Here is a 23,478-nt window from a genome sequence, read left to right as displayed (position 1 = left end):
GCAGAATGGTAGGTCTGGAGTCTCTCATTCACATTAGACTGGTTCTGCCAAATTTGGGTTTGGCCAAAATGAATCCAATGTGTATTGGCAGGTACATGGACTATGGGGAAAAATATAAGGTTGTGTTCAAATGGGTTGTAGGAGTAGATTCTGTCAAATAATGCAAAGTCTTGCACATCTGCTGCACTATATATCTCCAAGCAGACATTATACTGGCTTGGCATCCACACCCATACACCTTTTTGATGTCACCTTGTGTTGAAGTGTCTGACTGCAGAGCAGGATGCAATGTAAAGATCTATGTAAGAAGATCTGCAAAATAAGCCTCTGTGACGTTTACAATGTCATTGCATTGTATATAAAATCAAGCGACAGAATTAAAGGGGTTATCCGTGTTTAAAAATTTTTTTATGGCCGGGCTGGGGAGGGCTAGTTAAACATAATAAACATGGACTTGCCTCCTCCGGCGCCGCTGATGTCCCGTGCCGCGGTCCCTTCGATCCGTGCCCCTGTTTGTTTACAGGGGCACGGAAGCCGCGCACAGGGAGCTTCTGGTCCGTGATGTGGCCGGCTCCTCCCATCCGTCACTATCTCTCAGCGTTGTAAGTGCTGGGAGATGGTGCGCATGGGAGCATCCGGCCGGCCCGAAGCTCCCTGTGCGCCGATGTAATGAAACCGGCGCACAGAGAAGACCGGCCGCGGCGCGGGACATCGGCAGCACCGGAGGAGGTAAGTACACGTTTATTGTGTTTAAATAGCCCTCCCCAGCCCGGCCATAAGAAATTTTTTAAACCCGGATAACCCCTTTAAAATGCTTATTTATTTATTTATTTTTTTTTTTTTTGCATCCTTGTTCCATGTACGGTATATCTGTAGCGCAGATTAATGCTAAGTAATTTCAATTTTCCTATTCCCCAAAAAACTAATTCTATTCTTTCTGTAATGTTTATATATTGTAAATGGTGTCTCACTAGTCTCCTTGAGCATCCTATACTTTTTGGAACCCACTTTATCAAGGTCTCGCAGTGACTTCTCTGTATATTTTGAAGGATTCTGCTGTGTAGTTGCCGTTGAGATTTTTGAAGGAATCCCCTTCATCCCCCCCGCCCCTCGCCCTTTTAGTGTTCGCATGCCGAGGCAATGACTTGACACAGCATGACTAAGCGAAAGCCTAAATACTCATCGCCCTCTGTCTGTTTTCTGTGAAACCCTCGGAGCTGTGTATAAACAATGCTGTAACTGAGCCGCCCTAAGTGCCTGGACGCCAGCCAGGTCCATGGGATTTACACCTATTAAAGCCCACGCTACTTATTTATTTTATTTATTTTCTTGGGGTTCCTGAATTTTACCCATGATTGCAATACGAAGACTGCATGACATTTATTACAATACTTGAATTTCTATAGCGTGATCTGTAGGATGCATTATATAACTTAAAATTGGGTACAAAATAAATGAGCTGGGGATATTTGTCTACAATCAGAAAAGTTCACACTGCAGTGATGTCATGAAAGTAGAGTATTTGGGGGGGGGGGGGACTGTTGCCAGTTTTTAACCCACTAAACTACCAGTTCCCTTCAGGTAGGGTATGAAATGTTCTTTTTAATAATTCTTAATAATAATTTTTAATAAATCTTTTGTTTTATAGGGAAACAGGTGAGATTTCACAAAAATCTCTAGTCTTATAGCTGCAGGGGGAGTGTGACTTCAGATTCTCCACTCTTTGGGTCTATAGTATCCAGAATTGTGGTGTCTTAAGATAAGATCTTGTCAGAGTTTTTGTGGTTCAATAAGCTGCAGATACAGGCAGGTAAAGAAGTGGCTGGAAATGTGAGCTATAGGTTGACAAAGAAGGTTTCTGGGTTCTATAGAACCAACAATTGGAGGGGGATGTGGAGTGACCCCATGCAGGCTCCAAACTGGAGTCCTCTCAGGCCAAATGACAAGACCACACCAGTGCTGGGTGCACCACCACATACTGTCAATGTCTCTAACTTGTGTGGGACGTCCACCTTAAAGGGAACCTACCACCACGAATCTACCTATAAAGGTAGATCGGGTGGTAGGTGGATCAATAGGACGTGAGGATTATCTTTATATTCAAATTTCCTTATGCGGCTACTGGGGCTGCGCGCCCTCGTCCGGCGATCCTGCAGAACAGCAGGCCCGCGCCTGCGCGGTCACTGCTCCGAGGTCGGAGCAGTGGCCGCGCAGGCCTGCTGTTCTGCACATGCGCAGACTGTAGGATCGCCGGACGAGGGCGAGCAGCCCCAGTAGCCGCATAAGGAAATTTGAATATAAAGATAATCCTCTAATCCTCACGTCCTATTGATCCACCTACCACCCGATCTACCTTTATAGGTAGATTCGTGGTGGTAGGTTCCCTTTAAGGTGGACGTCCCACACAAGTTAGAGACATTGACACTATGTGGTGATGCCCCCAGCACTGGTGTGGTCTTGTCATTTGGCCTGAGAGGCCGGACGAGAGCTGCATGCCGAAGATGGTGAGTAGGAAGGGAAAAGAGGCTACCGGGGCGTGGAGTAGCCGCCTCGTGTAACCTCAGAAGCGGCTACTCCACGCCCCAGTAGCCGCATAAGGAAATTTTGAATATAAAGATAATAAAAGTTATCGAAACCATGTGTGGACGTGAGGATTAGCCCTTAAAAGGGCTATCCTCACGTCCTATTGATCCACCTACCACCCGATCTACCTTTTATAGGTAGATTCGTGGTGGTAGGTGCCCTTTAATGAATGTGTGCTCTTCAGTGACATGTAAATGCAAATCTCACGGCCTTCCTCCTTTTTATAGGATGCAAATCTTACCTGGTATACAGAAAACCCAGACTTCACCAAGTGCTTCCAGAACACGGTCCTAGTATGGATTCCATGCATCTACCTCTGGTTCTGCTTCCCTTTCTATTTTTTATACCTCCATCGCAATGACCAGGGCTACATCCGAATGTCACATCTCAATAAGGCCAAAACTGTAAGTTCTTATTCCTACTGTTTATTGTAATCTGGTTTTATAATGTACGTCACAGCTGCATCAGAGGATTTGATGGAATCTAGGATGGAGATTCCTAACAAAGATGAGATGAAAGTCTTCATGCATTGAAAATCTTAACCTTAGGTTGGCTTCGCACTAACCTCCTACAGTACCAGCGTAACAGGCGTTAAGTCCTAGCTATTTCTGTATCACGCAAGGACTCCAGTCCTGTGCAGTCTGTGCAGTCAGGCCAACCTACAGTCTGTTTCATGGGCTGTTATAATGCAGGCCATAGATCTGTCTTCTGGGCTGTTCTCGGGCTACAAACAATGGATCCATGATCAGTCTTTGTAATTCATTGCCATGTTGTATGTCCGCAGAAGGGTACGTGCCACCTGTTTCTGAAGATTTGTAAATGTGGTGGGCCACGTATGATTGTGTGGCATTGATGGGGGAGGAATAGGACCTCTTGAGTTTTCTATCAATGCTACACTGATCCATGAACAAACACCTCTTTGTTTGTCATTGAAGTTAATGTGCTCCTCTAATGTGAAGTTAATGTGCTCCTTCAGTTAGAAAAGATGGCGTGCAGATAATGTAAAATTTTGTCCGGATCTGCCTAAAATATTTTATTTAGGGTTCAACGATATACATTAGTTTATTTGTAACTATACAGCTGGAATAATCCAGTTGTTTAAATCGGATAAAAATAACCATAGTCTAGCCAGTCCAGTGTGACATATAATCCAGTAACATTAGTCGGTTCCCGTATACATGGGCTGCGCTGTAAATGCAGCAAGAAGCAGAATTGGTACCATGCCCAGGAGACCTGCACTCCCAGCAGTCTACTTCTCACCGACTTGTTGAGATCAATTAAACCTCCATTATGTTTTCAGCTCTAATTGTTCACTGACCATTAGAGGCGCATAGGAAATAACACTGGAATTGACCTGTAAAGCTTCTAAGTGGTGACCTTCTCATTCGATTGTGGATGATTTTATTATGAAGACGCTCCATTGATCGGTACTACTTGTTTGTAAACTGGGCCAAGTGCTATTTCTTTTGCCTTTTCTAATTCATGTGTTTTTGTCTTTGCAGGCTATAGGGTTCTTGTTATGGCTGGTCTGCTGGGCAGATCTCTTCTACTCCTTCTGGGAAAGGAGTCAAAGTATTTATCGAGCTCCAGTTTATGTTGTAAGCCCCACGGTGCTGGGTATAACTATGGTAAGGAGCTTGTAGCTAACGAGTCCATTGCGGTACATCTTGTATGTATTCTACAATATTAATTTCTTTTTCTTCTTTTTTTTTTTTTTCCAGCTGCTAGCTACTTTTTTAATTCAGTATGAACGAATTAAAGGAGAGCAGTCTTCAGGTGTATTGCTAAACTTCTGGATCATAGCTCTGCTCTGTGCCATAATAATATTCAGGTCCAAAGTTCTTCATGCCTTAAAACCGGTAAGTATCCATCAGAGGTGGTCATGTGACTTGCATCCTCTAACAACTGCAAAAGGGATCTTGAGGATAGGTTCTGCGTACCACATATGAATTGAGGGGTGTGCATCTGTGGCCACTGCTTCTCTCTAGAATTCAAAGTGCATTTGACTTAGACGGCCCCTAATTACAGATGGATCTCTCTGCCCCCTGTGACCTCTGAAGCTCTCTGCAGCCTGGGACTAAAGTAAATCATCCAATGATCAGCTGTAGGGTGTCTGTAATGAAGCTTTATTGACAGTTTTCACTTGCAAACAGATTCAACTTAAGTACAAACCTAAAGAACATGTACGTAACCCAGAGATGTAACTTCATAATTCACGGGACAAGAATGCTTGTCCCAATTACTGGGAAGTTGCAACATTCGGACGAGCATTCTTGGCCTGATTGAGCTGACTGAGATTGTTGATTGCAGTAGTTAAGGGGTTAAACTGTCCTGCACATAAGTGTGATTAGGGCAGCTAATGAAAAACTGTGGGAACAGGGTTCCTGCTGTCACTTCTCCAGCCCCCTGCAATACAATTGTGTGGTGCAGGGCTTTACATGGCAGCTAGAGTTCAGAAGACCTCCTTGACTGTCATCTACGAAACCCTATTAAACCCAGTCCCATAACGGGTCTAATGCACTCAGTGTAATAGTGACGGATACAATGCTGTATTGTATGATGGATCAAGGTGTCCCTTGTGGGATAGTAAAAAAAAAGTTGATGTTTTTTAAAAATGGCCTTTTTTCCCCATAAGTAACTTAACAGTATTAAATAGAATAAATAAGAACCCCATGGCTAAACAGATTACGTTATGATACCCATATTATGAAGGGTTTAAAAAATCCTTGCAAAGTGTGATTACTTTTTTGGTAGGTTGGAAGCATTAAATAGTTGGTACTTTGGATACATCCAATTTAATGTTCTCTTCTCCTTTAATAAACCAACCCCAATGCTTCATCGAAGAATAAAATTTATCCTAGCTTTTTAGGATATGCCGACATGTAATGAGTTTCCTTCAAAAAGGCGCTGTGTGTAAATTAAACTTTTTCTGTATGATGCCCCCCTAGGGAATAGTTAATACATTTTTATACAGGTACTGCAAAAAACAAGCCCTCCTGTGCACACGTTAGAAGTGCTTTGTATTTGCAGTGTAGTGGTGGATATAACCGGAGATGCTGTAAAGGTCCTGGTGATACTAGTGCAGACAGGCTGATGGTTGCTGTTCTAAACTGGAAAGTGAAGTTGACTTGAGTCACATGTTGTGTATGTAAGAGGGCCCTGGGTGTCGCATGTAATGTCAGCTACTTCTGGACTGGATCCCAGGTGAGCATTGTGACCCGGTGACATGGAAGTCTGAGGGCCGTGATCTGGCCGTAAATTATGCAAGGCCCACGAATGGCCACGTGAATAAGCCCTGAGGTTGCCTTTACATGAACATGTGCAGTCCATGTGTTTGCACCGTGGACAGCCTGGGGGTTCGGGCAGAGGACAGTGTCCTGTCCTATACAGGCTGGACAGCAGCACCGCCACAAAGTCCTCGCATTCTATTTCTGTATAATGCAGGGACCTCTGTTCTCTGCACGGTGTACAGGCCGTGGGATTGGCCCTTTTCCATGGACTGCGCACATGTTTGTGTAAAGGCAGCCGAAAAAAAAATGTAGAAAATTCTTGTATGTGTGAAGTGACATTAGAAGAAGATCCATCAAAGGGTTTCTTTAAAGAAATGAAATAATAAGTTTCTTTTGTAGTCCCGCTGGGTAGCGGCAGACATGTCCTGGTATTTGGGGTCTGTTGCATATTATACAATGTCTTTCATTGTTCTCCTCCCTGCAGGGTGCCACTATAGACGTGTTCCGGGATGTCACATTCTACATCTACTTTGTGTTGGTGTTGGTGGAGTTGGTATTGGCTGCATTTCCTGATCAGCCTCCTCTCTTCTCCGAAAGAGTCAATGATCCTGTAAGTTACATTTTTCATGATCTGACTACTCCATGTAACTTTGTAATATGTACATTTTTTTTCTTCTTTTTTTTTTTTTTTTTTGTGTTTTTTTTTTTTTTTTTTTTTTTTTTTGTTAAAAAGGCAAAGAAGTTCAGGTCATTAGGCCCTGGGCCTAGGACTCATTGCTGCAATAACATGTAAAAATGCTTTTATTCTAACGATTTGTGCATGGCCAACTATGTACCTAAGCCTATACACAAGTCCACTTTCACATGGCTGTATTCTGCTCCATATTTTGTATCAGTATTTTAAAGCCGGATCAACAATGAGTTTAAAATGCAGAATATATGCAATCTCTCCATCCTGTCCTTTTTGTAGAGTTGACAGTTGGTACAACCCCTTTAAGCCAAAAACAAAGTTGCCCATCTGGTTACTGCTAGGACAACTGGGGCTCCAGTCATCTCTAATCTGTCGTGGCTTAACATGTGCTTAGCGTCCTTTCCTATGACTAGTGGGAGTCCCCTAAGTTGAACCCTCAATTTAAGACCCTCTAATCTGAGCCTTTTGAAGGGGCAGGGTCCGTTATCCAATAACACAGTGGTGGCAAACCTATGGCACCCTTTCTGTGGGCACTTGGGCCATCATCCCACCACATCAAACAGGATTCAAAGAATATTTCTGCAGTTCCAAGCAACTTAAAAGATGCTGCTTTCAGTCATATTTTGATACTTACTTAGTTACTAGGGACTGTAGGAAGAGGGAGAATGAATAGACAGGGCTGAATTATCATTGGAGGACCTCCTGCTGGCCCCATGATTCTCTGTGCACAGAGGGACACTGGAAAGAAGCTAAACTGATGCAAATTTTCCATCTTTCTACTATGCTGTTGTCCACAGGAGGCCAATCTGATTGAAAGTTGTTGAAGAATAGGGAGCAATAACTTACTGCTTTAATTTTTGGTTGGCACCTCGCAATAAATAAGGGGGGGTTTGAGTCGCAGTTTGGGCACTCAATCTCTAAAAGGTTCGCCATCACTGCAATAACATATGCAGATGATGAAGGTAGTATTACATAGGAACCATTGAGACCCCTTTCATTTTCCAGTCCACTGTGGTGGTGCTTTACACGTTAGATTGATGCTGAGAAGGCAATGCACAATCCCCCTTTACTCCACCTGTCTTACTACAGTATGCATTGCTGCATCTTAAAGGGAACCTGTCATCAGAGCCCCATTTTCTAGCTCCCCCATGGTGAATAGTGTACACGTTGCCAAAGAGTTCTTGTAGTAAAACTGGCTTTTTCTGGAAAAAAGAGAAGTTGGATGAAAGTTTACATTTCTGTATGCAGCGTTGTGGGGACACTGCTCCATCATGCATCGATTTCAAATAATAAAAAAACTTCCCATGTCTCCCAAATCGTTACCCCGTCAGGATATCAAACATGTCTGCCCCACTCCCATGGGACTAGGGACACAGCTCTGCATACAGAAAAGTAAACTTTGATCTAACTTATCTTTTTTTCAAAAAAGACAGTTTTACTTTAAAAACTTTTGGTGATGTGTACACTAGTCTCTATGGGGACATCTGGGAGGCAGAGAAAAAGCTCCTGATGACGGGTTCCATTTAATAAAGCAGGTAATAAGATTTGGCTTTAATATGACTGTGGTTAAATCTCTAACGTTTCTATTACATGAACGTGTGGTGCAATGCTCGCTCTTAGGATTCATATCCATGTTCTTCCTTACTGTGCACCTGCATTATATCTTTCCTGAGAAACCTCAGACGAGAATGTGTGTGGGTAGAAGATTAGGCCTTGCCACACCTCGGGTGTTAACCTCTTCATGACTGCTCATATGCCTTTAACAGAGGCTTCTGGAGATGAACAGTGAGATGACTGAACATCCATGCCAAGTTTCTGCCGCAGCCTCTGCCTTCGTTTGCATGTTGTTGCCACTGACCATTTCTGGCACTCCCATACTACTAAATGGAGTGGCAGGGTGCATGTTTGTCCCAAACATTTTGCCCATTAGTGAGCATGGGACCTTTGTTCTTGCGGTTGTTTGGGGGGTCCCAGCCGTCACACCTTAACTGATCAGATTGTTGTCCCCATAATGACATACAAACTTGGTAAAACCCATTCAACATCCATTGATTTAAAAAAAAAAAAAAAAAATATTACTCTGTGCTTGCGGGTGGGTAAAGGGTGCGTGGCTTAGTAGAAAGGGGATGGACTTTTTGTCCCCCTTTTCTGTCGCCCAAAAGTTGGGAAGTATGTACAATCCATATATCATAAAAGGGAGATTATTCTGTTTAATATGAGATCAGAATTGTTTCTATGTGCCAGGGCTCAGGAGATAGGTGACCACTGTCATGATTATAAATGTCCTTTCTGTATTGGGCATGTGCAAATGGGATATACAGTTGTAAAGAAGGTAAAAATGTCACCATTGAAAGCAACAGCTCCTCCTGGAAAAAACAAGTGCGTAAGTACTTAACAGACTATGAAATTAGAAAGGCAAGTTTTTAAGAACCATACTCCTAACTGTTGTATAGATTATCCCCCAAAAATGAATTCCTTTAAGTCTCCACAAATAGCTGGTCCTTTTGTCCTGTGTCTACTCCTCCTATCGATGGACAGTATAGGGTAGTGGTGGCGAACCTATGGCACGGGTGCCAGAGGTGGGACTCGGAGCCCTTTCTGTGGGCACTCAGGGCATTGATCGCAAGACAGAGCTCACTAAACAGGACCAAATTCACCAAATCTTCCTGCAGACCCAGGCAATTTAAGAGATGCTTCAATCAGCGCTGTTTTAAAACGACACTTCTTTGGCTGTTTGGAACTGCGGTAAAAATGATAGTGTTCATAGAACAGCAGTATCTTTGTAGGTCATCCCACTGGACCCTACATTCCTACTGAAAAGAGAGACCCTGGTGAGACGCTACAATGATATTCTGAATGTGCCCTCCTTCTTTCAACTGTATTAGTGGCCGCAAGGGGCCGATGCTGAAGAGCAGGTAGCAATAAGTTACTGCTTAAGATGCTATGTTGGCACTTTGCGGTAAATAAGTGGATTTTGGTTGTAGTTTGGGCACTCGGTCTCTTAAAGGTTCGCCATCACTGGTATAGGGGCTGGAAATGTAACTGTAGGAACTTGGGGTATTTAAGAAAATCTCTTTCTGATCTACCACCAAAATAAAGCCGCATGATGAACTAGGTCCAGACATTGTGATACTGGTAGTATTGTACTTGTCCCTGATGTTACCAGAACCCCTCTGTGCTGCTATTAGTAAGGGAGGGGTAGATTTTTGCAGCTGCTCACCTGCCAGAGGATGTTGGAGGAACATGTCTGTTTCCAGAGTTTTGTTTGCATGTTCCTTGTTCCCCCTTGAAACTGAATGTGACTTGAACCATCAGTTGGGGATGCAGAGTAAACTCTTCCGGTTTCTTCTCCGATATTTGCAGATGGCATGTTTGTACAGTATGTTGCATGTCACAGAACCTGTTCCTCCATAGTCACCAGTATAAAGCTTATATAATGTCAGTTTTCTCTTTAGCATGCTCGGCATGCCGGTCCTCCTGAGGGCTATCTGGTGTGGAAGGTCCTTGTCAGATTTCAATACATTTCTGGTCCTTGCGTCACTCTAGCACTCTAGGGTGTACCCCCTGCAACTACAATCCTAGTCATTCCTTCCTAGGCCCCACACTCATAATACATCTTGATGCAACATTTCCTTTCATGTGCTTCCTTATGTTCTATCACAACTCGATAGGAAAACTCATTTTACAGTCCCCTGGTCACTTTACAAACATTCATTGTGTGCCAAGTTCTGGAGTGATATATATATTTTTTTTCCCCATAGAGGTTTGTTACCTTGATGTATTTTTGTGCTGCCAATTCTGTTGTACAAAATATCCATGTATTACACATGTTCTAATTGGCTGCAGGATCCGAAGGTGAAGGAATGGAGAATGGTGGTTATGTTTTGTCTGAATTAAGCGATTGCTGTAAGTCCCTGAAAAGGGAGACTCTATGGGGTGGAATGTAACAGGAGATGTGTGGGAATAATTCTGGCCAGGTCATAATACTCATAGATCACTAGTACTAACATGGCTTTCCAAGGAAATGCTGCTACATCACGGCTTATTACAGACTGGCCTGTGCCATGTATCACATCAGGAGCGTAACTACAGTGATAGCAGCCGCTATGGGGCCCACAGTATCAGGGGGCACCGTCATTCTACCTGACATTCTAAAGAGTGGAGGACATGTACCATTATATACATATTATGCTGCACATTGTACAGCATAACATATATGTATATATGTGTGTATATGTATGTGTGTGATGTACGGTATATATGCTACATATGTGTGTGTATAAATGTGTGATTGTAACTTGCATGTGTGAGTATACAAATATGTATATTTCTTAAGTGAGAAGGGGGGGCCCCATGCAGAAGCCTGCTACGGGTCCCTGCTTCCTAGTTACGCCACTGTTTCACATGATTCATGTTGCTACCGTATGTCATGTGTCAGCACTTGTTTTTCTTAAAATATGCCTTCTTAATCCACTTTTTTTTTTTTCCTTTAGAATCCATGTCCAGAATCAAGTGCTTCTTTTCTGTCTAAAATTACTTTCTGGTGGATAAGTAGGTGAGTTTTTCTAAATGTCCAACATATACCTGACATACTGTAGTATAAGCTGAGTTTTTAGCACAGTTCTTGTGCTGGAAATGCCCCACTTGGCTTATACTAAACCTATATACTTGCTCTCCCTGCAGCTTGTCTTCTCCTTGCAGCGCTGTCCTGGTACTGTGGGCACATCTATAGTCTATGCGATCTGCCCACGCACCCGTCATGAGAAGGCAGGGTCTCCACCTGCTGATGTCATAATGTGTGCGTGGAGGAGGGCAAGTGTGTACGTTTTTATTTTATTTTCAAGGGGTCCGTGCTGCTGGGACATGTCCTATATCCACCCTAGGCTTATATGAAGTCAATAACCTTCCCCAGTATTTTTACTGAATAAACAGTACTTTTATTCCATATTCAGATATTAGCTTCTTAGATCAGTTTATTGGTAATGTTCTGCTCTGGGTTATAGTCTGAAACTGGTAAAGATGTGTGTTGGGGATATTGTAAGTAAATGGGGTGGATATTGCAAGAAAATGGAAATTCCAGATAACGGTCTGCCAAATTCTACACGGGTCATGCGCATCTGAATTTCAACAGCTAAAGGACACTAAAAAAAAAAAACTAAAAATAAACTTGTGCTTGTTAAAGCTATGCAAAATGGCTATATGGTACTAGACCACGGGTCGGGAACCTATGGCTCACGAGCCAGATGTGGCTCTTTTGATGGCCGATTTAGCTCCCGGATTGAGATCCTGGTGGGTCCGGTGGAAAAATAAACCATTAAGTCCCCTTTGACGCTCCGCTACTCTCGCAGAATTATATTTTAAAATGTGGCGCTTATGGCTCTCTCAGCCAAAAAGGTTCCTGACCCCTGTACTAGACTCTAATATACAACTCTGTCCCCAGTGTTTTCAGGAACACCAACCATATTATATGATTTGCAAATCCTAGTCTGAACTGAGCCTAATAAGTTTTCTTCACACGTAGCTATGTCTTAGCTTATCAGAAAACATCCATTTTATGTGTTTAATTATTTTTTTTTTTTTCTTCCTTCTCTCTAGTATGATGATGCAGGGATACAAGCGCCCCCTGGAAACCAAGGATTTATGGTCCCTAAACAAGGAGGACACATCAATAGAAGTTGTGCCAGTCTTGGCCAGAAAATGGGAAAAAGAATACTTGAAAGCTAAAAAGTGTGTACTGGAGGGAGACTGAGAAACCCATAAACGACACTTTTAATACAATCGGTTCATGCCGCTCCATGCCAATTTTGCTTGGAGGGGAAATGCCAATTATTGGCAGTTTTCAAGTAACTGATTTAATTTTGTTTCAGATAATCGCATAAAGCCCTAATAAATGTCCCAAATAGCTCTGCATGTTTCAGCGCAGATTCCAATACTTATGTCCCGGATTGAAAGGGTTTTGTGACCTGGAGGCTGCTGACCACGTTTATCACCACAGCCTTTAGAGCTTCCATTAATTGAGACAGAAAGTGGAACGCTCCATGTATTCTAATTTTCTGCTCAAATAAGTTGGCGTGAAAAAAAATAAAATAATGCAAAGCCATTAAAAGTCCATTGCACTTATCTATTTTAGTGATTTGAAGGTAACTGAGGTCTGGGCGCAGGCATAAACTGAGCCTTGCCTCTGGGGAAATGTTCTTGTTGGCAAGACTTAGACCATTGTTATGTGATTTTATCAGGTTTTGGTTACTTTACGTAATGTACAAAGACTGGACAGGGTCAAGTTATGCTCTATAAAAGTTATACTAGAAAGTCATTTGCCCTCAACCTTTATCCATGTGCTCCTTTGTGTACACACAATCAACAATTTCGTATAAGTGTAATAAAAATAAATGTATAGACACAACCCTTGATAGATTGGTATAGAAAGCGTGAATATATTAAATGTATTTAGAGAGATATATATATATATATATATATATATATATATATATTTATTATTATATTTTTTTTCTCGGTTTCAGGCCGCTGCCGTTGAAAATGGTGTATTCGCCTAAAAAGCCAACCAAACAGCCGGAGCCGGTAGATGACACCGGGGAAGAGGCCGAGGCTCTGATCGTGAAGCCCGCAGCTAAAGACGGGGAAGCTTCCTTGTTTAAAGCTTTATACAAAACGTTTGGCCCTTACTTTTTCATGAGCTTTTTCTTCAAAATTATTCATGACATTCTGATGTTTTCCGGACCTGGAATATTAAAGTAAGCACATACATGGTATCTGCTGACTGTTCTTGCTATCCAAAGCTCATGTCAAATGTCTTGTACCTGTTTTACTTTGGACTACATGCAAATAAATGTATATTTGGGACATGGTCCTTAGGGGGATGTGTGTTTTTTTTTTTGTTTTTTTTTTCCGTGGAATTTCCGTGTAGGTTGATATTGCACAGGTAGCCTTGGGTAAACCACTGTACACGAGGAGGTCAGACTGACAACCTATTAACAGCTGGGGTATTGCCTATTTAAGGTGCCGGCCTTACTCCATTTCCATGCAAGGAATATTAATGCCAAGCCGAGCTTGCATGTGTATGGGGGGGGGGGGGGGGGTTGTGAGGAATAGCTGTCAGCAGGACCAGTACTGGGGCAATGGCTTTCTGAAGTTCATGGCCAGCTAAAGGGGTCGTAGACAAACTTGTGGCCAACAGCATTGGAAGTGATAAAATGAAGGCTACTATATTACAGCGGTGGATGTACACAATGGCTTTGAGGTCTTGTTTTTTTTTTTTCTTTCTGTAGGTTGCTCATTCAGTTTGTGGGTGATAAAGATGCTCCGAATTGGCATGGATACCTGTACACGGCGCTGCTCTTCATCTGCACCTGTCTCCAGACTCTCATCTTGCACAAGTACTTTCACATCTGTTTTGTTACTGGGATGAGACTGAAAACTGCCATCGTCGGTCTTGTCTATCGCAAAGTATGTCTTCATGGATTTTCTTCATTCTGTCATCTTCTTGACTGCAGTGTTTTCTGAAAATACTGTGCATGTGGTTTTTTTTTTTCTTTTTTCTAAATGAATGTTGATTATACACTTGCTTTTAGCTAGGAGAGCTATCCTGTTTGAAGAAGCTGTTTGTAGGATTTACTTTCCTTGTGACTTTCAATTTCTGCAAGGAAAATTGTTTTTTTTCAGAACAGGATATAGTTTGGTTGTTTCTACCAAGACTTTTTAAATCCTGGATAAAGCTCCTAAAGCAACATATTGTCGGAAGTAGTGAATATGGATAGCTACCTATGTAATGCCTGGATGGCATCGGTAGGCACAATCCACTATATAATTTCTTTCTTGCATATGGTACGTTGTGGTGAGTGCAGCTCATTGCAGACAACTGGCCGTGTGTATACAAGGAAGCTATAAAGCAGTAAATATCCGATAGTGAAGGTGCAAGCTCTAATGGCAAGGGTTGGAGTAAATGTATAAGCCTGGCTGTCCAAGCCATTAGATATCATGGTCTATAGCTGCTTCAGCCACTAAAAGTCCTGGCAGCCAGGAGCATAACAATGCCATGTAACAAAACTTTGCAAGAGGTCAGCATTAGGACTACAGTTGTTGACTGCTCTCCATGATGTGTCCTGTTTTGCGAACCGAGCAAAGTTACAGGGATGGAGCTTGGTGCATCAGTGATGCAAGGAGACCCCGCTTCCCCTATGATGAGCAGAGCTGGATTGTGTTCAGGCCAGCACATGATCTGTTATTCACTCTGCCACACACAGTGATCCTGCTGACACCTGAGATCTTATATCCATCATTCAGTCATTATCTGACACCACTTTCCTAAATCCAGTGCACTGTTACATGGAGCAGTTTGCCCCAAAATGCATTGTCCCAGTCTTCAACTTTAATTGATAAAAACATATTTTATTTATCTTTGAGCAGCTCCTCATTTCAAACAGTCAGTCAGTCTCTCCTCTCCTCTCCTCTCCTCTCCTCTCCTCTTCTCTCCTCTTCTCCCCTCTCCTCTCCCTCTCCTCTCCCTCTCCTCTCCCTCTCCTCTTCTCTCCTCTTCTCTCCTCTTCTCTCCTCTTCTCTCCTCTTCTCTCCTCTTCTCTCCTCTTCTCTCCTCTTCTCTCCTCTTCTCTCCTCTTCTCTCCTCTTCTCTCCTCTTCTCTCCTCTTCTCTCCTCTTCTCTCCTCTTCTCTCCTCTTCTCTCCTCTTCTCTCCTCTTCTCTCCTCTTCTCTCCTCTTCTCTCCTCTTCTCTCCTCTTCTCTCCTCTTCTCTCCTCTTCTCTCCTCTTCTCTCCTCTTCTCTCCTCTTCTCTCCTCTTCTCTCCTCTTCTCTCCTCTTCTCTCCTCTTCTCTCCTCGGACAGGAAACTCTGGCTGACTAGGTAGAGGCATTTCTGAACCAGGCGCTTCACTCTAAATTTCAATAAAACTGAGCTGAAAAAATACCTCATATCCTGCCCCCACACATACAAAACATGAAGTGGCAACCCCTTAAATATTTACAGCAGTGTGGAATATGATGGCGCTATATAGGGATCATGTGGGCATATAGCAATAACCTGGTCAGATGAAAGCAGAATGGGGACCCTGTTCTCAAGAGCTAACAATCTAGTCATTTCGGAACCATTGTACATTTATACGAACTGAAGGGTGAACCATATATACCATAACGTTCACCTTGCCATATGATCATAGTTATTGGCCTTTGCTGGTGAATTGACTGGAACTTTATTTGGTTGCAGGCTCTAGTGATCAGCAATGCTGCCCGTCGCACGTCTACTATTGGTGAAATCGTAAACCTGATGTCTGTCGATGCTCAGAGATTTATGGATTTGGCCACCTACATAAACATGATTTGGTCGGCTCCACTTCAAGTTATATTGGCTCTGTATTTACTGTGGCAAGTAAGTCGATTAGATTTTATTTCTTGTATATTGTACAGAACAAGTCTATAAAATGGATCTGTCCTGGACCTGCTTATGGTCTTGTAAAGTGTTCTTAGTCCTTGAGGCAACTTTTTTAAATCCACTGTCTAATCCTCTTATTTTAGAACCTGGGTCCCTCTGTTCTTGCCGGGGTGGCGGTCATGATTCTTCTGGTGCCTGTAAATGCTGTAATTGCTATGAAGTCCAAGAAATATCAAGTAAGTGTGTGATTCTTAGTTGTCTCTTGTGAAAACCGACATAAAGCAACAATAATGTAGCATCAGAAGGAATTGCTTCTTGTGTTGGATGCTTGTTCTTGTTAGGTTTCCTTGCTTTGTTATATCCTATGGCAGGGGCGTCTCCGTGTCAAAAAATCAGCAGGTCACTGGTCCCACTGACCGGGGAGTTTTCCCCACTCTCATCCCTATCTGTGTTGTCAGGGCACAGAAAGAGATGAGTAGTGGAGCACTGAGCTATCGGCTCAATAGGAGACGCAATGTGATGACCATCGTCCTGCACAGAAGACTGAATGGATAAGGTGTAGGTGTGTGGACTGTGGGCATTACTATGGACTGGGGGGATTTATTGTGGCCTGGAGGCATTACTAAGTAGAGGAGGCATTACTGTCGTGTGGATAATACTGTGGCCTGAATTGCTGTGGAGTGTGAACTTATTTGGAGTAAAGGCACTATTGGGCAGGTGGCTCCTTTCAGTGGGCCATGTTGGGACGGGAGCCTATTGGGGAAGGGGAATGATTAGGAAGGTGAAACCAATTGTGCAGGGGGTATTATTTGGTGTAGAGGTCACAGTGAGAGGATATTACTTGGGTCCACAGGAATTAAGTGTGGATGGCATTATAGAATGTAAAGCCATAATAATAGAACATTTATTGGGGGCATTATTAAATGTAATTAACACAAGAGGGGTAATATAACGTATGGGACCATATACTTGGGGGGTGGGGGGAATTGGAAAGTTATAATACACACCTTATTGTCGTCACATATGAATAAAGTGTAAGAACACAATGTGGTCTTTAATGATTGTGGGTTATTATTAAGTGTGGGGGCCAATATCAGGACTGAATACTGCCACAATATCAAGCTTTATAAAGAAAAAGGCCCACACTTGTGGTGGGGGGTATTTTGGGGTGAAGGGATGAGGGCTTTTTATGGTGTATTATCTACAATGGGGAAAATGTTAGTGTTTTACTAGGAAACATTATTTGTGTACTGCTAGTATTTTCAAGGGTACTTAAAACTGTAAATGGAGACTTTTAGGGGCAGCAGCAGCGCGACACTGTTAGGAGACCAACCCTGTAGGGACAGTAGTAAAGTGTGTGTGGTAAACCAGCGGTACAATGCGTTGATAAAAGAGGAGACCTGGTGATGCTGGGCCTAATGGAAAAGATGGAGAACAGGTACAATGCAAGGACACATCACCTGCATTTACTGGATGGAATAGGTAGGGATTTCGCCTGTGTTTTTTCCTATACACCTGTACACATGTTCTTGCAGCAAAAACAACTGTACCTTTACAGCTACAGGGTTGTATACAGGATGGACACTTCAGAAATTATTTTTATATATGCAGTGAGACTTGTGCCCTGGATCTTTTGCTACCCTTGTGACACCCCTGTCCTATGGAGACTTCCTTTAATCGCGATTTGCTGCCCTCTAGTGATCACTGAATCTGGTCTTTTTGTCTCCAGGTTGTCCAGATGAAGTGCAAAGACAACAGAATCAAGCTTATGAATGAGATACTAAATGGCATCAAAGTATTAAAGCTGTACGCCTGGGAGCTGGCCTTTAAGGAAAAAGTGCTGGGAATCAGACAGGAGGAGCTGAAAGTGCTGAAGAAAGCGGCTTACCTGTCTGCTGTGGGCACCTTCACCTGGGTCTGTGCACCCTTCCTGGTAAGTTATAGTCATAGCTGTGCAGTATTTATCATTGCAGAATTGTATTTGTTAAATTCTAGTTCCATTATAAGAAAAAAAAAAATTTGTCTGGTTTGAATATATATTTTTCGTTTATATCCCAGTCGCACACAACTTTGCGTTGCCTGGATTTCACGGATCAACGTCTGTGCAGAGAACAGGACTCTCTAAATTATAGTGATAATATACAAGGAGTCCCTGATTCCATGCACAACAACAGTGCTGAATTGTAATCATGTGATACAAGGAGTCCCTGCTTCTTTGCATCCTCTGTGTTGTGGTCGGTTTGTGGAATCCAGGCAGCTCACCATCCATGGACCAACCACAATCATTTGCCACGATCGTTACACCCTACTTTTCTTTGACTGTGAGTCCCTTGTGTAGTACAATGGCCCCTATGGTGCACTATGATCTGATTGCTAGGTGTTGGATTAGGACCACGCGTGTGGTTACTGAAGCGGCCATTGCTGAAGATATTTACACCTCTCATCCCCCCCCCCCCCCAAAAAAAAAGAAAATTAACCCCTCTATTACTGTATTTAGTGCTGTGATTTGCACAAGCCTCCTCAGCTGTCTTTCTCTTTTTATGGTAGGGTGGATATGGAGAGACTATGAACCCTCTGCTCCTTTTTGTCTCCCCTGCTCTTCTAAAGCCCAAAATAACAGTTGCTCTTCTGGTGAAGCAAATAGATTATGCCCACGTTAGGATAAAATATGTATTGTTCCATTCACAGGTGTTTATAAATGGAAGGTCGTAAATGGAAAATACACTTTGGGCCGGGTTCGTGTTTACTTTAGTGTAGGGATGAGTGAAGACAGGCGGAAAACAGAGCCGAGAGGAGGAGGGGGGTAGCGCTGCCTGTGCTCAGGATCATGGCCAGAAGCAAATGTATAAAGGGAATCTCCTGATCATTGGGGCTTATTCTCTGTGCTGGGGTATAGGGGTGGACAGCAGAGTCCTATAGAATGTATATGGCTTAATGTAGCTGATGCAATAAAGCCTTTTGTGATTCGCTTTTCTTCCTCCTTGCAGGTTGCTCTGTCGACTTTTGCTGTTTATGTTCTTATTGATAAAAACAATGTCCTGGACGCTGAGAAGGCCTTTGTGTCTCTGGCTCTATTTAATATCCTCCGATTCCCATTAAACATGTTGCCTATGGTTATAAGCAGCATGGTTCAGGTAAGAGGGGGACAATTACTGACAACTACTAGAACTTTAACCCATCTTTTAATTCATCTCTGATTGTTCTGCTTCAATAAAATATTGTTGAAACTAAACCGCATAACCGTGCCTTACAATATGTCAGGGCATAACATGTGCCCCTCGCAGGGGGATCTCATAGAAGTTATTTTAAAGTGATTCATAATCAGCATCTGTATTAAACAAACTGAACAAGTGAATGGTGGGGGAGGGCAAAGGGTTGGGAAGGGTTGGAAATTGGAGTTGGTACAAGATCAGTATAGGTGGTCGCTAAAGGTGAGCATGGTAACAAGCATACGTATTGGTGAGCCATGTGTAATCTAGATCCTTCTGCTGTTTGATGTTACTACACTGTGCAGCCAGAATACAACTGTCCCACCATTACGGACTGGAAAATTGTCAGAAATCCTTGTAAACATTGGCCAACCCCGAAATGACTGTAGTCTAAATGAAAACTGAATAAACCCCCTGTGATATATAACCATTTCTTTCCCCACAGGCAAGTGTATCATTGAAACGTCTTCGAGTATTCCTATCACATGAGGAGCTAGAACCAGACAGCATCATCAGAGAGCCCCAGAGAAGTTGTAAGTGCTCTTCCCCTTTACCAGTGTGTGTGGGGTTTTTTAATGAAAGTCAAGGGTTAGGATTATTTTATTCATGGCCTATCCTTAGGATTTTTACATACAAATCCCTCACCATATTAAGAGTTTTATCAAGCTGTTTGCGGGAAAACATGGTCTCCATTGCCTTGGCACATATGGTTTGCAGTTTTTGGGCACTCTTCAAGCTAGCACAAGAAAAGAGTCTGGCCTCGGAAAAAGGGGCCAAACCTCTAAAGGAGTTAGCCAAATACAGAAAGTGTATTGGAAAACTTTTCAATACACTATTTGCTGAATCAACTCCTCACGGATTTCTAAATCTCTGCTTGCTGTCTGATCGCATTCACACAATGCGTTGTGTTGTGTCTTGGATGCGGTTTCAACGTATTCCAAAGTATTGAATTGTGATCACATGATGAGGTTACGTGGCGTTTTAGCAAATGCAGTGGAAACTCAGTGTAACCTTAGCATGTGATCAAGGCTGAAGTCTTTGGAATGTGTCAAAAACACAACACCGTGCATTGTGTGAACGTGGCCTCAGTCTCAGAAGTTCTGTTTACTTCCAGTGGATAGTCTGTCCATGGTCATGTGATGAGACGTAATCAGAGCCGTGTGAACTAGGGAGCCGTGCACCAGTCACATTACATGACCATGGACAGATTTCTATCCACTGGAAGAAATTTGTGAAGCTTGCATAGAATGACAGCAAGCCAAGCTCTAGAAAACCGTGAAAATTGATAGAAAGTATATTGGAAAATTGTAAAACTTTTCCTTTTAGCAAATTGATATTTGTAAGTTAACAACTCTTTTAAGGATGATGCAGAAAATTGATCAGTGAACCAGGCCGACTAATAGCAGCTGCTACCACTGTAGTTACACTGCTGTTTGCACCATCTATCGGGCCGCAGTGACACACTACAGAAAGGAGGATATGCAGCATTATATACATATGCTGTACAATGTGCAGCATAATATGTATATAACAGTCGGGACCTCTGATAGGAATGTTGGGAGAGGGGATGGGCAGGACTAGGAATCTGTCTCCAGCTTCCTGCAATATACATCTACTCCCACCCCCATGTGGTTGCAGTTACTAGGAAAGATATGTACCCTCAACCTCCCTGGGGTAAGAAGACTGCACCCACTGGCATAACTAGGAGAGGCTGGGCCCCTCATCCCTTCCCCAGGCAAAGTACAGTTAGTTTTGGACTAACACGTAGGAGGTCATTTACTAAGGGCCCGAATCACGTTTTTCCGTCACGTTACCTGAATATTTCCGATTCACGCCAATTTTCACTGAATTGCCCCAGGATTTTGGTGATCGGATTGTGGCGCATCGGGGCGCCGGCATACATGCAACGGAAATCGGGGGGATGTGCCCGTAACAAAACACAACGGATTAGAAAAAAACGCTGTATATTTTTTTTTAAAAAGTGTCGCTTGACACGTGCTTACCTGCACCCAGCGTAGGACGGTGAACTCCGACGGAATTCAGTGCAGCAGCGACACCTGGTGGACATCGGGTGCACTACCTTAGTGAATCACCAGAAGACCCGAATCCTCCACTGAGAACGCGCCGCTGGATCGCGATAGGACTGGGTAAGTATATCTGCCCCATAGACTTTCTTGTCCTACCATTCGCTAGTCTAAGGTGTTAAAAATTGATAAATCTTCCCTTTGGCCAAACATTGGAATTCACCTCCTTACCATCTCTCAAACATTATCTGTAGTCAGACTACAAAGAATTTGCAGTCTGTAACTGTAGAGACACATGAGTCTTCATGGGGAACATATTCTCCAAATACAGCAGTTTGAATCATATTTCCGATACCGTGTTTTTTGTTTAATTTTTTGCTCTGAGGTTCTCTAACCGTAGGTGCTTTAGGTAAATGAGCTCACAAGTCAGAGCAGTCTGTAAACTTGCATTTCTCTCTCAGCTGATGGGTGCATCGCCATGAAGAACGCCACCTTCTCCTGGTCCAAGAATGATCCTGCCACACTGAAAGAGTAAGGTTGTTTTAATAAAAATGGGGACCACACACATCTATCAATTATATTGTGGGAGACTGTCTCCGTTTCTGTAATTTAGGGGAATAGTTTAGTTTTGCATGACCATCAATTTTCTAAAATCCAGTCGAGGAATGAAATCTGTCCAACTAATTCACATACTGCACCTTCCATACACCGGGGTTGCATTGAGGTGACTGTCACCATCTAAAATGAATATTTACACTCTTGATACTTCTAATATTAGACTGTAGGTTTGTACAATGACAAGTTGAAACCAAGCATGGATGTTGTAGCATGAGTTTATTCTCTCCTACACAGGATAAATGTTACCATCCCAGACGGATCTCTTGTTGCAGTGGTCGGCCAGGTGGGCTGCGGGAAGTCTTCCTTGCTGTCTGCACTGTTGGGGGAGATGGAGAAGAAGGAAGGCATTGTATCTGTGAAGGTACATAAAATATGTATGTTGTCACGCACCAGAACACTAATGGATACTAGACTATTTGGAGTCTAAGACACTTTTTAGCAAGAAGACTGTTTGCCAAAAAGAACAGTTGTATTTTTGTCTGAGAAGTCACATTTAGAGGCTGCAGAGGGAGCATTCAGATGCCTCCATCTTTGGTTCTGTAGTCCCTAGAAACTTAATAATAATAATTCTTTATTTACATAGCGCACACAGATTACGCTGCGCTGCACGAAGCATTTCAAATTGGTCCCCGTCCCCATGGGGCTCACAATGTAAACAACCTAACAGTATATTTTGGAGTGTGGGAGGAAACCGGAGTACCCGGAGAAAACCCACGCAAACATGGAGATGACATACAAACTCTTTGCAGATGTTGACCTGGGTGGAATTCGAACCCAGGACCCCAGTGCTGCAAGGCAGAAGTGCTACTCACTCAGCCACCGTGCTGCCCAATAACGTTTTGGTGTTCTATTAAAAATGGGAATATCATCTTTCAGATCCCATCAAGGTTCTGGCTCTTCGAGCTTCAGAACCAGAGATACAGGTAATTAAAGAAATAGTTGGAAATGTGAATGAAGGATAACAATCCAGTTCCTGCGTGGGAGAAGCACGTTTCTGGGTAGTACAGCATAAAGGATAGAAGTGAAGTGACGGCCCTCCTGCTGTGAGCGAATATTACTCTTCTCGGAGACGGGAATTGTGTGACTCTCGCTCATTTTCACATTACCTATAAAACAAAAAAGTTCAGTTTTTCAGAAGCCGTTTTCAAAGCCAAAAGCAAATGGGGATCATAACGGGTCGGACCATATCATTGAGAGGTGATACTCTTCCCCCTTTTTTTTTTTCACTCCACTTCTTGTTCTGACATGGAAAACTGCATCTGAAAAACTGTGTAGTGCTTTGGAGAAGGGATACGTCCTTAGTTTTGTGTTTTTTCACTTATTCTAGGGTGGTATAGCGTATGTGCCTCAACAAGCGTGGATCCAGAATGCTTCACTGAAAGACAACATCGTGTTCGGAAGAGAGCGAAAGGAGCCTCTGTACAAGAAAGTTCTTGAAGCCTGTGCTCTGCTGCCTGACCTGGAGATCTTGCCATCGGGAGACAGAACAGAAATTGGAGAGAAGGTCAGGACATTTGATAGGGCTTCGCCTGCAAGTATGCCATTTTTATTGTGGGATGTGAGGCAGGCTACTGGTCAGTCTATGAATCGCTGACCTGCAGTGGCCTGATTTCAAGAACCGACCACAGTGTCTGTTGGGACTCATTGCATCACAGTGATGTATATGATGCAGGGAATCCCTTAACAATCCCTGTATAATCAGATACTATTATAATAAATCTAT

General features: G+C 42.9%; 1 protein-coding gene across 2 annotated transcripts in view; it reads left to right on the top strand.

The window, feature by feature from the left end:
* The window catches only part of LOC140075133 (multidrug resistance-associated protein 1-like), a 60,711-nt gene that overhangs the window by 18,575 nt on the left and 18,658 nt on the right, over positions 1–23,478 (top strand). For both annotated transcript variants that reach the window (XM_072120649.1, XM_072120648.1), the window contains exons 2-17: positions 2,811–2,987; positions 4,086–4,211; positions 4,305–4,442; positions 6,298–6,423; positions 10,998–11,059; positions 12,100–12,231; positions 13,026–13,256; positions 13,791–13,968; positions 15,740–15,901; positions 16,048–16,140; positions 17,634–17,837; positions 18,892–19,038; positions 19,559–19,646; positions 21,599–21,668; positions 21,990–22,116; positions 23,083–23,259. In XM_072120649.1, the coding sequence (XP_071976750.1) occupies positions 2,811–2,987; positions 4,086–4,211; positions 4,305–4,442; positions 6,298–6,423; positions 10,998–11,059; positions 12,100–12,231; positions 13,026–13,256; positions 13,791–13,968; positions 15,740–15,901; positions 16,048–16,140; positions 17,634–17,837; positions 18,892–19,038; positions 19,559–19,646; positions 21,599–21,668; positions 21,990–22,116; positions 23,083–23,259 (2,238 nt within the window). The remainder of the gene's footprint in view (positions 1–2,810; positions 2,988–4,085; positions 4,212–4,304; positions 4,443–6,297; positions 6,424–10,997; positions 11,060–12,099; positions 12,232–13,025; positions 13,257–13,790; positions 13,969–15,739; positions 15,902–16,047; positions 16,141–17,633; positions 17,838–18,891; positions 19,039–19,558; positions 19,647–21,598; positions 21,669–21,989; positions 22,117–23,082; positions 23,260–23,478) is intronic.

This window comes from Engystomops pustulosus, chromosome 8, assembly GCF_040894005.1.
Source record: "Engystomops pustulosus chromosome 8, aEngPut4.maternal, whole genome shotgun sequence".
Taxonomy (NCBI): Eukaryota; Metazoa; Chordata; class Amphibia; order Anura; family Leptodactylidae; genus Engystomops; species Engystomops pustulosus.
The sequence above is the reverse complement of the archived record's forward strand: the minus strand, read 5'-3'. Positions and strand labels throughout refer to the sequence as shown.